Raw genomic sequence first — 14364 nt, 5'->3', positions numbered from 1 at the left:
GGCTACTTCCAACAATTCTGTGCACACCATATACTAGGAAAGAGATTTTAAAGATATATTTATTTGTTTGAAAGACAGAGTGATACAGAAAGAGAGCAAGAGAAAGGTCAATCTTTTCATCCACCATTGGTTTACTCCCTAAATGGCTGTAATGTGGCTAAGGCTGGGTGGATCAAAACCTAGGAGCCGGGAACCCCATCCTAGCCTCCTATGTGGGAGACAAGGACCCAAGTACTGGGGCTATCATCCAGTGTGTTTTCCTCGGCACATTAGCTGGGTAGGAAGTGGAGTAGCCAGGACTCAGGCTGGCTCTCCAGTAAACTCACTGCACCACTATCCTGTGCCACTAGTAAGGAGATTTTAATTGTTCATACTGTGAAATAACTTTCTTATAATACAATTCAAGTTAAAGGCCGCTGTAGACAATGCCACTTTCCTGTTAACTGTTCACTTAAATTTTGTTACTAGGAAAAAACCTCCAATCCAGTATGTCCGTTGTGAGATGGAAGGATGTGGAACTGTTCTTGCTCACCCTCGTTATTTGCAGGTCAGTGAAGTTGTTTCTGTAAGATGGTCTTTAAGTCTTTAAGTGACTAAGACCTTGAGCCTTTCCTTTAAGTCTTGGAATATTATAGTATTTCCCAATGCGTTGTAAATACTTTTAGGAGGTGATTGTAACAAACATCAAGACATAGAGTAGCAGGTTTTATTTTAACGTATATTTTAAAAAAAGTCAGCAGTTCAAACTGATGATTTCTTAAATACTGTTTCTGAATAAAAGATTTTTAATTTGGGCTTTTTGTTTTTCTCAAATGAATACTTTTTAAATGAATAGAGATACAGTTTATATTCGGACCTGACAGAATACATGAAAAAGAAATACTGTCTGGAAGTCAGTATTTGATCTTCAGTATCACATAACTGGACCTTGAAGTATTTAAATACATCTCCTAGGATCACACTGCTAGTGAATGACAAACCCAGTTGGAACCCATTTCTGTATATTTCTTTTCTTTTCTTTTTTTTTTTTTTTTTTTTTTTTTTGTGGACAGTGAGAGAGAGAGAGAGGAAGGTCTTCCTTTGCCGTTGGTTCACCCTCCAATGGCCGCCGCGGCCAGCGCACCGCGCTGATCCGATGGCAGGAGCCAGGTACTTATCCTGGTCTCCCATGGGGTGCAGGGCCCAAGCACTTGGGCCATCCTCCACTGCACTCCCTGGCCACAGCAGAGAGCTGGCCTGGAAGAGGGGCAACCGGGACAGAATCCGGCGCCCCGACTGGGACTAGAACCCGGTGTGCCGGCGCCACAAGGCGGAGGATTAGCCTAGTGAGCTACGGTGCCGGCTTGTATATTTCTATAACCTGTGATCTTAACCATTTGATTATACTACCTTCCTATCTATATACAAAGTAGCTAGTTGGTTTTCATTCAGCACTTTGGACTTAGCAAAGAAAAAGATCTTTTAGGTACCTTTAATTTGTATCACTTTTCACATTTTATTATTGTAGCACCATATTAAATACCAGCATTTGCTGAAGAAGAAATACGTATGTCCCCATCCCTCCTGTGGACGACTTTTCAGGCTCCAGAAGCAACTTCTGCGACATGCCAAACATCACACAGGTAATTATTTAAATAAAATATTTATCAAGTAGGAGAGGCTGCTGTGTGTTTCATGTGTTATTATTATTTATTAATTTGTTTATTTGAGGTACAGAGAGTGAGGCAGTGCTCTCATTCACTTATTCAGTCCCAAAATTTCCACAGTGGCCAGGGTTGTATAGTGCCAAAGCTGAGTGGCAGAAACTCAGTTCAGATCTCTCCATGTGTGTGGCAGGAACCTAAATATTTGAATCATCACTGCTGTCCAGTAATTTTTAAAAAATTTTTTAATTATTTTTATTTGAAAGGCAGACAGAAATCTTCCATCTGTTGTCTTGTTCCCCAGATACCCACAATAGGTAGAACTGGGACAGGCTGAAGCCAGAAGCCCAGAACTCAATCTAGGTCTCCATGTGGGTAACAGGGACGCACATATTTGAGCCATTAGCTGCCGCCTCTCACAGTATGCATTATCAGGACGCTGGAATCAGAAAGAGAGTCAGAATTCAAAACCAGACACTCTGCTGTGGGATGTAGGCGTCTTAAGGGCTGAGCCAAAAACACCTGTCCCAGTGTCTAGTAATTTTCAATGAAAACATTCAGAACTGTTGTCATTATATAGTAAATTTATGCTGAGTACTTATTTGACTGTGGGCTTGCAAAGTGATAAAGAATTATGTAAGCACAGGCTTCTTTGTTCCATAGATTCTATACCTAACTACCAAATTAATCAGAAATCCTATAGAATAGGAGGTATGTGTGTGTGTTGGGAATGGGGGAGGTGAATGTGACCAGATAGATGGAAATGGTTGAATGGTGCAGAAGCTAAAAGGTAGTAGAATGAAGAAAAATGCAGATACTTTTTGCATATATTTGATTATAGGAAGCTGAAATTGTTTTGTCTTGGGACCACTTTTTAAATCTGAAATAGAATATAATTATTTCTGACATGGATCATTTTATTCAAAGAGATGCTGGTTTTGGTTTGGTTTGGTTTGGTTTGGTTTGAGTGCCAGATTCATCATTATATAAGCATTCAGTTTTCACATATGAAACCCATTTTAAAGAATAAGACCCCTGGCCAGAGCTCTGTGATGCAGTGGGTTAAACCGTGGTGCTGGCATCTCATTTGGTTGCTGGTTCAAGTCCCACCTGTTCCACTTCAATCCAGTTCCCTACTTAGGTGCCTAGGAAAGCAAAGGAAAGTGACCCAACTCCTTGGACCTCTGCACCCACATGAGAGGCCCAAAAGAAGCTTCTGGGCTCGTCCTGGACTAGCTCCTGTCATTGTAGCCATTTGGGGAGTGAGCCTTCTGGTGGAAGATTCTCTTGCTTGCTCTCTCTCTTAATTCTGCCTTTCAATAAATGAATAAGTCTTAAAAAAAAAAAAAAAAAAAAAAAAAAAAAAAAAAAAACCCAAAACTGAAAACTGTGGAAAATGTAATTGTTTACTTGCCAAACAATTTACCCAGCATCTGGATTAGTGGTAAGATTGCAATTGGAATTTCATTTCTCATATTTCTGTTTTTTATTCTGTATTTTGTTTACACATTGAAACCAGCATTGCTTATACTCTAAAATGACCTCCCTAATGTCTCTAAACAACACACTAATCACATTATTTTTCTTCTTAGATCAAAGAGATTACATTTGTGAATATTGTGCTCGGGCCTTCAAGAGCTCCCACAACCTGGCAGTACACCGGATGATTCACACTGGCGAGAAGCCATTACAGTGAGTTATATACTGATAAACCCCTGGGTGAGAGGTGCATATACCCCACATTAAGATTTTCCCCTTTGCAAATGTTTCACCTGCTACAGCTGTTTATTTTCAATGGATTAAAGTGACCTTTTTCTTCATTTTACTGTGTTTTGTAAGCAGAGTATTTAGTAAAGTTTTCTAGTCCTTCATAAGGGTATGTTATTGATTATCATGTATTTGTGTGAGCTCCAAAGTCTCACCTGACCCCTAAATAAGAGCTGTCTTTATTTCTGTTTGATCAGCCATTTCCTCTTCCACTCTCCTTAGATGTGAGATCTGTGGATTTACTTGTCGACAAAAGGCATCCCTTAATTGGCACATGAAGAAACATGATGCAGACTCCTTCTACCAGTTTTCTTGCAATATCTGTGGCAAAAAATTTGAGAAGAAGGACAGCGTGGTGGCACACAAAGCAAAAAGCCACCCTGAGGTGCTGATTGCAGAAGCTCTGGCTGCCAATGCAGGCGCCCTCATCACCAGCACAGATATCTTGGGCACTAACCCAGAGTCCCTGACACAACCTGCAGATGGTCAGGGTCTTCCTCTTCTTCCTGAGCCTTTGGGAAACTCAACCTCGGGAGAGTGCCTGCTACTAGAAGCTGAAGGGATGTCAAAATCGTATTGCAGTGGGACAGAACGGGTGAGCCTAATGGCTGATGGGAAGATCTTTGTGGGAAGCGGCAGCAGTGGGGGCACTGAAGGGCTGGTCATGAACTCGGATATACTCGGTGCTACCACAGAGGTTCTGATTGAAGATTCAGACTCTACTGGACCTTAGTGGGAAAGAAGACTTTGGGCACTGGAACAGCTCAGACTTTGTATTTAAAAGATAAAAAGGACAAAAAAATTTTAAAGCATTTAAAATCTAGTAAAATAACTGAAGGGCCTGCTTTTTCCATTGTGGATCACAGCACACATAGACCCCATCCCCTGTCCCTCCCTCTGTTGCCCCCTTACAAAAATTGATGTTGCCTTTACCAAGAAGGTAGACAAAAATGAAGCAGCAGCAACTCTTAAAGTGAGGGGTATCCTCATACTCAGTTCCGGCCAGTGGCAGACGTCCTGCTCATGGGCATATTCCCTTTTCCAACCTATAACTCTGATGTGCTCTGGATCAGCTTTTGACTCTTATTAGTGTATTACTATCTTCTAAATCCCTTCTCCTCTATTGCTGCCCTATGGTTCTGGCTTCTACCCACTGCAGCACACTTATCCTCAAATATTAATTCTAATCTCTGGAGGCTGGCAGCTTGACTTGGCACTTTAGGACCCCTTAGTAGGGTGAGCTGTTAAAACAGCACACATCTCACCCTTTCTTCCTCCATTCCCCACTGGGTTTTGGAAAGGAAGGATACATGGGGACCATCTCCCTTCTCTTTGATCCCAGCACCTCAGTCCCCCTCTCGAACCTCCATATAGCTCTTAATGGTGCTCACTTGCTTGGAAGCAGGCTCCCAAGAGGGAGGGGGCTGCCCTCTACACAGTCCCTTTGACTAAGACAGGGCTCTGTATCAGTGAGACAGTGAGAAAAGTCCCAGGCTAATGGCAGAAATTTGCACTTTGAACATGTGTGTTTTTGTGTTGTGGAACCTGAGATTCCTTATTTATTAACGGAAAGTCTGATTTTTTGGGGGTGGGGAGGGTCTTTGTTGCTATATTTTGTGGGGCTGGGAGAGATTAGATTATTTTGACATGGGATCCTTTCCACAGGAGGTACTCTGAAGGCAAGGCATAGGGTGGAAGAAGCACAGCCAGCCTCTAAAATCATAGCTCTCCAGTGGCCTTTAAAGAAAGCTGGTCCTCAGCACTAACAAAATCACTACAATAGCCTACTGTTTTTTTGTCAGCCTTCTTAGGGGAAGGATAATAGGTTTATGGTAACTAATGTGCTCTTTGACATTTGTAGAGCATTGAGATTTAGGAATTTTGAGGGGATGTCAGAGGGTTCAGGGTCTGAATTACAGATAAAAGATTTCTCTTATAAATTCTTTTTTTGTTCCCATTGTTTCTTTACGTATACCTTCCTATTGGCTCAACTCTGGCCCCTTGGCTTCCTTTTTGTTTTTTGCTTTGCTTTATCATTGGTTCATTCCAGCTCCTTATTAGTTAAGAATACTGCCATTAGTGAAGGAACAAAGTCTGAGTCCCTGAAGCTTTAAGTCAAAGAGAACGGCTGTTTCCCTTTTAGTAACGCTTCAGAAGAGGAGAAACTTCAATGGACAAGCTAATCTTTATAATAAAGGCTTTGACTTTCACTTGAAATTCTGGGAATTACCACTTCCCTTGATGTAGGAATTTTCATGGGGGTGTAGAAGTTCATAACTCCCGGAAGACTAGAAACCTATTTGGGCTCATTTTTCGAGAATGAGAGGATGATTCCTATCCTCCTATGTACCTCAGAAGTTGGAATTGAAGACTTGCCCTATTCATTGTTTATTGTCACAAGTGTATGATGGCTGTTGGAAAGAATGAAGGTTTGCTGAGAACAAAATAAGGAACATCTTGTTTTTCACAAACACTAAAAATACAAAATTTATCAGTTTTCTCTTTGATTTATTTTTTCCCGGAAAGAAGGATAATAAAATGTCATCTCTGAAAGAGACTTACTGTACAACCCACTGTGTCAGTGGTTGGGATGCCAGGGAACAGGGAGTGAGACACCTACAGTGAACAGTCTTAAATGCACTATTGTTTCTTAGAACGACCCTTCAATGTGGGGATAGAAAATGAAATAAGGGTAGAAGGGATGTAGAATATGCTCTCCTGCCCACAGTAAGAATTCAGAGTTGACTTTGATTTAAAAATATTTTAAGATTGGATGGATCTATAGCAAAGTTGTTCCACTTGCAAATAAGTTCATTTTGTACTAGCTAGCATCTATGTTCCACACTTGGCGTTGTCTTTGTTACATGTAAACTTTGTCTCCATAAGTTTTCATTTGCAGTGGTTAGTCATCAGATAGCCACCTACACAAAAGCAAACTACAGTTTTTTTAGGGATGGGGGAAAATACATTGTTCTCCTTTCCTATACTACAAAAAGCAACTAAATAGTCCTAATAATTAGGAGTTTCCTATTCTCTGCTCTTTTTTCTTCTTCTTCAGAACTATCATTGCCTACAGTAAATTATTGTAGCATTTTGCAGTAGATTTTAAAATGTTTCTCATGAACTTTTTATTTTCTTTTTGAGAAAGGGGTGCTAGCGTAGGTAAAGAGTTTGTGTAAGTAAACTAAGCCTTCTTCCCATTTCCCTTCTGTTCTCCATGGTGTTTCATTGTCCTTCCAGAAACATCTTCTACTCTTAAAATTTACATTTCATACTCTTTTATTAGTCAAATTCTGTTACCTTTTAAGTAACTCTTAACCGCTGCATATTATCCATCTTGAATTGGCAATTCTAAAGTCTGATAATTGAGTTTAGGTACAGCTAGAGCCATGGTTCCCTTTAGTGATTGCCCAGGGTTATTTTGCATAATTAGACTCCTTAATGTGATTCGGAGAGTTAAGACAAACATTGGTTGGGAGTACTGGGAATGAAAAAAATTACTAAAGTATAGAAAAGCATCCACATAGAGCACTTGAACCTCCTTGTTGTCTGGAGGAAAAAATAGATAGACTACCAGCCTAACTAAGGTGATTACAGGCTCCTTGTTTGAAGTCCCGTATTTTCCTCTTTCTGTCTTTTCCCACTTTCCAATGTACTCAAGAAAATTTAGAAAATTGTAATGGATCAACTTAAAGTTTTATTTCCGAAAAGCCTTTTTTGCCTGTTGTAATGTGCAGGACCCTTCTCCTTTGATGGGAGAGACAGGTAGTTACCTGAATCTAGGTTGAAAAGGTTATGTAAAAAGAAATTATAATAAAAGGGATACTTTGCTTTTCAAATCCTTGTTTTTCTCTTAATCTAGTTAAGGCATATTCAAAATAAGTATGTAAAGTAGAAAAATAAAAGTCTTCATGGAAGCAACTTGTCTTCCCTGGTTGTACTGAGTTACAGTTATCCAAGGGGTGAAACTATGGATACTGCTAAGTGAAGAAACCAAATGCCATTAGAGCAGGTTTTATGTGGGGTATTCTGTTTTTCACTCCTGTTGAGAATCATATGGATTAATTCTTGATTTGTAAGGCTAAAATGCCATGATTCTGTGATTGTTTAGCAAACTGGGAAACTGATGATTCAGTTGTGTTCTAGAAAGCAGCCATCATATTGATCTAGTGGAGTGAAGATTAAAGATGCTTTAATATTAGTTTCACTCTGATAATAAGAGAACCTTGATAGTGTATAGTATGAGTGCTTCTTCACAAAACCCAGTGCTCATAATCAAATAACTATCTTTAAGAAAAAGAAAAAACTAATCCCTATACCATATTCCCAGGCCTCATTTCTTTCCTTGTTATATACCTTGTCTTTAATTTACTTATGTAAATTTGCTCCTGAGGTGGCATGTGTTTCAAAGCTGATTGATTAATTTGAGGATGAAACGTGCAGCTCTTACCCAGTTAGCATCATGCTCTGAGGTATAATACAATAGAATGATTTCACTCCTTTTCTCTGGTTTTCTTAAGAAGCATGAATTGGGTAGGGAGGAAAAAGAAAAGCATGTTGTCACTTGAGCGAGAATACCTTAGAAATGTTACCACGTTCAGGTTGGGTGTTTCCTGTCCTTTGGGGAACAGGCCTAAACAGTGCTTTTCTCATCCTGTAGCTACCAGGAAAGCACCACGATTGAGATCAGAGATGCTGCCTTGGTTGATTTTTAATCAAGTATAAAAAAAATTTACAAAAGATGGGGGTTTTAAAATGCTGTGTCATATAACCTTTGTTTCTTCAACAAGACGTGAATTCCCAAAAGAAATGAGAAGCATGGGAAAAACAACTGTGGAGTCAAAGACCTCTATTTAAATATGAGCTAAGTTACTGTTTTTTGTGCACATTAATTAACTTCTTTAAGCTTCAGTTTTGTATATAAAGTGAGAAAAGTAGTATTTACCCTAGAATTATTTTAAGAATCAGATAGAAATGCTTCTGACCCAGGATGCTATTATTAGTAACTTAGTATTATTGACCACTTGTCAGGCCGAAAAAAAAAAAAAAAAACCAATAAACAAGAAGTACATGAAAATGCAAGAGGGGGATAATAAAGTAAACTGATCATGTGTGTATATAAAATAGATTAGGCAGGGGTGTCATGAGGATTAGTGTGATAGTGACCTTGTTGCTAAGTGCAAAAGCAAAACAATGACATAGAAACAAGTGTGCCAAGAACTGAGTGGAGGAGAGGGATGGAGGCAGACGCTGCAGGAAAAAAGCTGATTAAAAAGGGCTCTTTGATTCCACAGGCACAAAAATCCACAGCCAGGAATTTGCTGCCACCTCTGAGTCAGGCAGGGGGTGGGGGTGGGGGTGCAGGATCCCATTAGAAGAGAATGCCCAGTGGATTTAGTCTGTGAGAGTCACATTTCTTATCTGGACCAGTGTAGACATAAGCAAACTCAGCTGACTTGTTTCCTGGGACAGTTGAGTTAGGGGATGGCTTTCATGGAGCATTCAGCACTGACCCCTCACCGCCGGGAGCTCTGTAGCCGTACCATCTGGCTAGCGAGGAAGATTCGTTCAGACCTGACCGCTCTTATGGAATCTTACGTAAGTTATCCATTTTGCAATTGTCTGTTTTCCCTGCATCTCTTTTGATCCAGCTGTTACCATCATGTTCTAGTCACAGTACCAATTACAGAAGCCCTGAACATATAGTCACTCATATATCAAGAATGTATTATTTGGCATCCCCTTTCCCCTGAGAAAACTCATGTGACATAATTTTCCTCCTCTAGGATGTGTAGGACATGTTCCTTGAGTGAGAAATTACATACATAGAGTTTTGCTAAGTTTGGCTGTATACCTTAGAGACCGTTCTTAATTTGATTGCCTATTTTCTGAATTCTACCAAAATAGTCATAGGCCCTCTAAGTTTGGGTTTTTCATGCATATTGTTCTGAACTTTTGACCTGTGTACATGGAAGAGGTTTATAGCATTGGGAGGAAGAGCAGTGTAAACTTGAGAAATTTGTAAATCTAACCGATTTCTCTTTTGATGTATTAGCTCCTGCAGATTTTAATATTGGGCATCAGAAATGTCCTGGTGTCTAAAATGGTCAACTTAAGCTAGGAAGAGGATCCCCTAGAAGAATCATTAGGGACTTTTTAAGTAAGGAATTACTAACTGTAGAGGTTTTTAACACCAATTGCTATTGAATTTTCTAAAGGATTGAACTCACCCTGGAGAGTAGGCAGTGAGGAGGGGAGGTTAGAGAAACTGGGATAGCTACTGTAGAAATTCTGGGAATGATCAGTGTCTTCATACTGAGACCAGTATGATTAAAATCCAGTTTCAAGAGAGTTTGAAGTGGGGAGGAAAAATTCTATGTCAGTGGTTTCAACTTTTAAAAGTTGAACATTCTCCCAAGAAAAATGCCCAGATACTTCATTTCAGGTAATGTAGAATCTTCCTAAAATCCAATCATGAATCCCAAAAGAAGAGTTTCTGTTCCAGATATTTTTGGTTTTTTCTTTTTCTTTTCTTTTACAACTTGCATGCTTCATGAAGGAGGTTTATAAGATTTTAGGATCGTTTTAAGTCAGGACATTGGGGTGATGTACAGATGTGAAGTTTTCCTATATGTCATCCAGGTGAAGCATCAGGGCCTGAACAAGAACATCAACCTGGACTCTGTGGATGGAGTACCAATGGCAAGCACTGATCAGTGGAGTGAGCTGACTGAGGCAGAGCGACTCCGAGAGAACCTCCAAGCTTATCGGACCTTCCATATTATGTTGGCCAGGCTTTTAGAAGACCAGCAGGTGCATTTTACCCCAGCTGAAGGTGACTTCCATCAAGCTATACATACCCTTCTACTCCAAGTTGCTGCCTTCGCTTACCAGATAGAGGAGTTAATGGTGCTGTTGGAATGTAATATCCCTCCCAAAGATGCTGATGGGACACCTGTCATTGGAGGTGATGGTCTCTTTGAGAAGAAGCTGTGGGGCCTGAAGGTGCTACAAGAGCTTTCACACTGGACAGTGAGATCCATTCATGACCTTCGTGTCATTTCTTGTCATCAAACTGGAATCCCAGCACATGGGAGCCATTATATTGCTAACGACAAGGAAATGTAGCAGTTAGCCCTCTCTATTCCTGGTTTTCATTTCTAATGGAATATACATAGTTCTTTGGGGCTTCACTTTCCCACCTTAAGGTTTTTGAAAACTTTGAAAGCCATAGACATTTCCATCAAGTAGAATTAGAGATACAGACAAATGGGCAGACAAGTCTGGGATGGTGGGTACTTGTGGAATGAGGGGGTGTAAGAGTGGGAGCGGGGACAACATCCTTTGTGCGCTAATGTTTCCACCTACTAAGTAACCTTTTAAGAATTTAACAGCCTTATCAACAGAAGAGAGATTTTAACTCTAGGTCTGGGTGACTCTTCTGAAAGGACTAAGCCAGTGATTGAGAAATCATAGACTCTAGTTAATTCAGACTCTTAGATAATCAAAGTAACAATAACTAACATTTACTGAGTATCCACTAAATTGAAACAGTATGCCAGCAGCTTTATGTATATTATGTATAACAAGACAACCTTGTGAGGAAGGTGGTGATGTTCGTATTTATTTGACAGATGAGAAAAAGTTGGAACAGTTATAAATCCGAAGATTCCCATGGGGGAAATATTAGGCCCAGTAAACTTAGGGACCTTCGAAGCTGGGGATGTATGGTATTATGGCCTGTTTTAGAGTCCACTAATAATCTTGAATATTGAAATAGGCACAACTTACACTAGTTTGCCTTATGTGGTACAGGGATACAGGCACTGTGACCCAAGTGTTCATACAAGATGAGTGAAATACTACTCAGGTTAAAAAGTCACAGAACTCTGTCACTACAGGTTTTCTGGACTCAGTCATAAGAGGGTGATGTGATAGGGTCCACTCTGTTCCCACTGAGAATTCCAGAGTGAAACATAACGGTAAAACCTCTGTCTTGTGCAAGAAAAGGACAGTGCTGTGTGTGAAATGTTGGCATCAGTGGAAATGGTCATTTGCAGCAAAGTGTGTTCCTAGTGTGGTAATGTACTCAAGTGTCGTTAATTTAGCACCAGTGAAGTAAAACTTAAAATACCAGATTGAGAGCCCAAGTCAGTTCTGTTTAATTAACCAAGAGGTCTGTATTAAATGAGCCTTGAGTCTGAAGACTAGCTCCCAAAGGATGCGTGAGTTGGGATTGAATGACTTTGGGCTTATGTTCCCATATGTTCAAAACTACATGAAGCCAATGTTACAGGAGGACTCAGGGGTCAGCTTTGTGACAGGTCAAAGGAAAGAAAGCCCTACATTTCTAGTATGTATTTGTGGCAATACAGTTGTATATAAATAAACTACCGATCAATACTTGCTTGTAATTACATTGCCCAGATTCACCTCAAAGGAAAGAGATCAGGAAGTGTCAGAAATAATTTCCTAGAGGAGGTAGGAGCTGAGTATTAAGAGTTAGTTGCATGCAAAATAGAATTCACAAGGAGAGAAACAGAGAAAAGTAGTCTGCTCAGAACAAAGGCTGTAGGAACTATCTGTGCCCTGCTGCCACCATGGTCGTGTTGAACTTGGCATTTGTGAATTTTTCACAAAGTATAGTTCCCACTGAATGCGTAGAAGCTTATTCTCCATTCAAGCTTTTCCTTATTCAGATAGTTTCTTCTGCTCAAGAGCAGCATTTTCAATTAATAAAGTATCTTTATTATTATTATGAAGCTCTTGGATTTATCTGAATAATGCCTTTGCTTAATTGAGAAAGATTGTGGCTAAAATTTCTTGATGAAAAATAACTGATTATGAACTTGTTGGGTCTGAAATGAGTGACCCCTCTCAAGGCTTTTGTGTCCAGCAGATATGGCAGGACAGACATCTACAGAAATTTAAAGCATCAGCAGAGCCTGGTTTAAGCTCTGCTGCACTGAAGAGAAGGAATATTTTTGTATGAGAAGCAGACTTGAGGTAGCAGAGGTACAGAAAAGGCACCAGTACTAACTGTTGAGTGGGAGGAGAGAGGATGTGTCAGTCTTGGTTAGATTGCAGAAGAACAAGTCTAGTGCATACACCACTGTGCTGTATCAGCTTCTCCTTCAAGAAACTTGACATAAACCCCAGAAGAAATGTGGGGAGACTGCTTAGGAAAAGATGATGTAAGGAGAAAATGAACATTTAGCCATATAACAAAAACATAAATAGATATGAGATGTAAGTGTGCAGACATTGAAACATACTTACCTGAAAGGAGAAATCAGATTGAAAGAGAGACTGACAATGGGCCAGTGTTCTAGAAGTGTGTCCTGTAGTAGAGAACATGATGACAACACAGTGGAAGTGCATATTTTTTAAGGAGCCACAACTAAAAAGAGATGTTCTTTAGATTTTATTCCCTTGGCTCTTAGATCCGTATATAGTTAGGATCTCTGAGAAGTCATAGCTCTGTTGTGTTGTAGTTATATTAATAAGGTGCTTACATTTAGTTCCTAGCCCCTGACTCTAAAAAGGAACCCTTCTATCTCATTTACTCCAGTAAAGATTTATTTTTCTTGAGTTGGTGAATTGTATAGATGAGATTTGATAAATTTGTTTCACATTAGCTTGAAAATTAAGCACAAATTTGAAGGCCAAGCATGGAATAAAATTAGTTTTCAGATACTCAGGTTCAAGGGAAGTGGGAGTTTTTATAAAAATGGAAAGTGTAAAGTCATAGCTCTGGCATTGCTGTTATTTCAAGCTGCTGTGGATTAAAGCCCAAGGGATGACTCATTGTTGTGACCACTGGTCAAGTGGAGAGACAGCATGAGTGAATATTTCAGAGTGACATCTGAAAAGTTGTTTGAAATGATTTTTGTTTGTGTATCTTCAACTCCTCATGAAGTACCTGAGCATCATCTTCGTTTAGTAAGGGGTCAGATAGAGATGCAGTAAGCAGAGAGATCTCCACCATGATGAGAAAAGGTTCTTTGGGTGAAGAGGAATGCAGGGTGGAGAGTAGAATTTGAATTTCACTGTAGTTGATTGCCCTCCGGTGTGTAGGGGTGTGTGTGTGTGTGTGTGTGTGTGTGTGTGAGAGAGAGAGAGAGAGAGAGAGATGCTAATGCAGTGTTTAGGCCAGGGCATTCTTTGAAAAGAATCTTGCTGGCCTCCTGCCTCATTCTTCCCTGCACTTTAGGCATCAGCTTTAAGATTGAGCCCTGCAGATGTTGGTGCATTCAAAAAGTGAAAGATGATAAAAGCTTCATCATCGTGCAGCACAAAAGCCTCTGTGGAGATCTGAGGACTACAGACAAAGACAAAGTAAAAAGATAATTCAAATGTGTACAGGGTGTAAAAAATCCATGTGCCTGTGATTTTTAACATAAAATGTTGTTACTTTGATCTAGTTTTGGCACATAGCAAATAAAAGATGTACGAATAGCTAACAATAAAGTTCTTTTCTCAGCAAGACCATTGAGTTGGTTCTTTTATTTCTGTATCTTTGGATGAACAAGAGGAATTTCAAGTGATTTCAACATTGGAGGAAATGTAATCCTCCCAGCCAGGGCCAGGCTTCATCAAACATGCTGGCTAAATCTCCATGATGCCAGGCTGCTGGGCAAAACTCCCAAAGCCAGGCAGCCTTGAAAAGGTAGAATGACCTTACACCACTAGGCCAGTGCTGCTTTGCCCTCGGAATATGTAGCCCTGTCAGGTTGCCTGAAAATGAAGATTTCCTTTTACACGGTTTGATTTTAAGTACTTGACCCCACAGTGACCCTTCTGACTGAAAGAGAAGAACCCTGCCTAGCCCATCCATTTCTAGTGAGTTTGGAGGAAGAAACCGAGCTCTGGAAAGTGATAGGAAAATATAAGGAGGAGGGGGGGATTGTGTGCTTCTATTTACATGTTCAAAGTAGTATGAAAGGGAATACAA

At 40.0% G+C, this 14364-nt stretch overlaps 2 protein-coding genes across 3 annotated transcripts in view; both read left to right on the top strand.

Moving 5' to 3' along the window:
- ZFP91 (ZFP91 zinc finger protein, atypical E3 ubiquitin ligase) overlaps window positions 1-13898 on the top strand; it is a 37596-nt gene extending 23698 nt beyond the window's left edge. For both annotated transcript variants that reach the window (XM_051854290.2, XM_051854281.2), the window contains exons 8-11: window positions 469-547; window positions 1508-1622; window positions 3236-3335; window positions 3633-13898. In XM_051854290.2, coding sequence (XP_051710250.1) covers window positions 469-547; window positions 1508-1622; window positions 3236-3335; window positions 3633-4143 — 805 coding nt within the window. In that variant the 3' untranslated portion in view covers window positions 4144-13898. The remainder of the gene's footprint in view (window positions 1-468; window positions 548-1507; window positions 1623-3235; window positions 3336-3632) is intronic.
- On the top strand, window positions 8895-10538 carry CNTF (ciliary neurotrophic factor). The gene is given in 2 exon segments (NM_001082283.1): window positions 8895-9008; window positions 10053-10538. Coding segments are annotated over 2 exon segments (600 nt in total).
- Window positions 13899-14364: the final 466 nt, after the last annotated feature.

The sequence above is a fragment of the Oryctolagus cuniculus genome, chromosome 1 (assembly GCF_964237555.1).
Source record: "Oryctolagus cuniculus chromosome 1, mOryCun1.1, whole genome shotgun sequence".
NCBI classification, from domain to species: Eukaryota; Metazoa; Chordata; class Mammalia; order Lagomorpha; family Leporidae; genus Oryctolagus; species Oryctolagus cuniculus.
The sequence above is the reverse complement of the archived record's forward strand: the minus strand, read 5'-3'. Positions and strand labels throughout refer to the sequence as shown.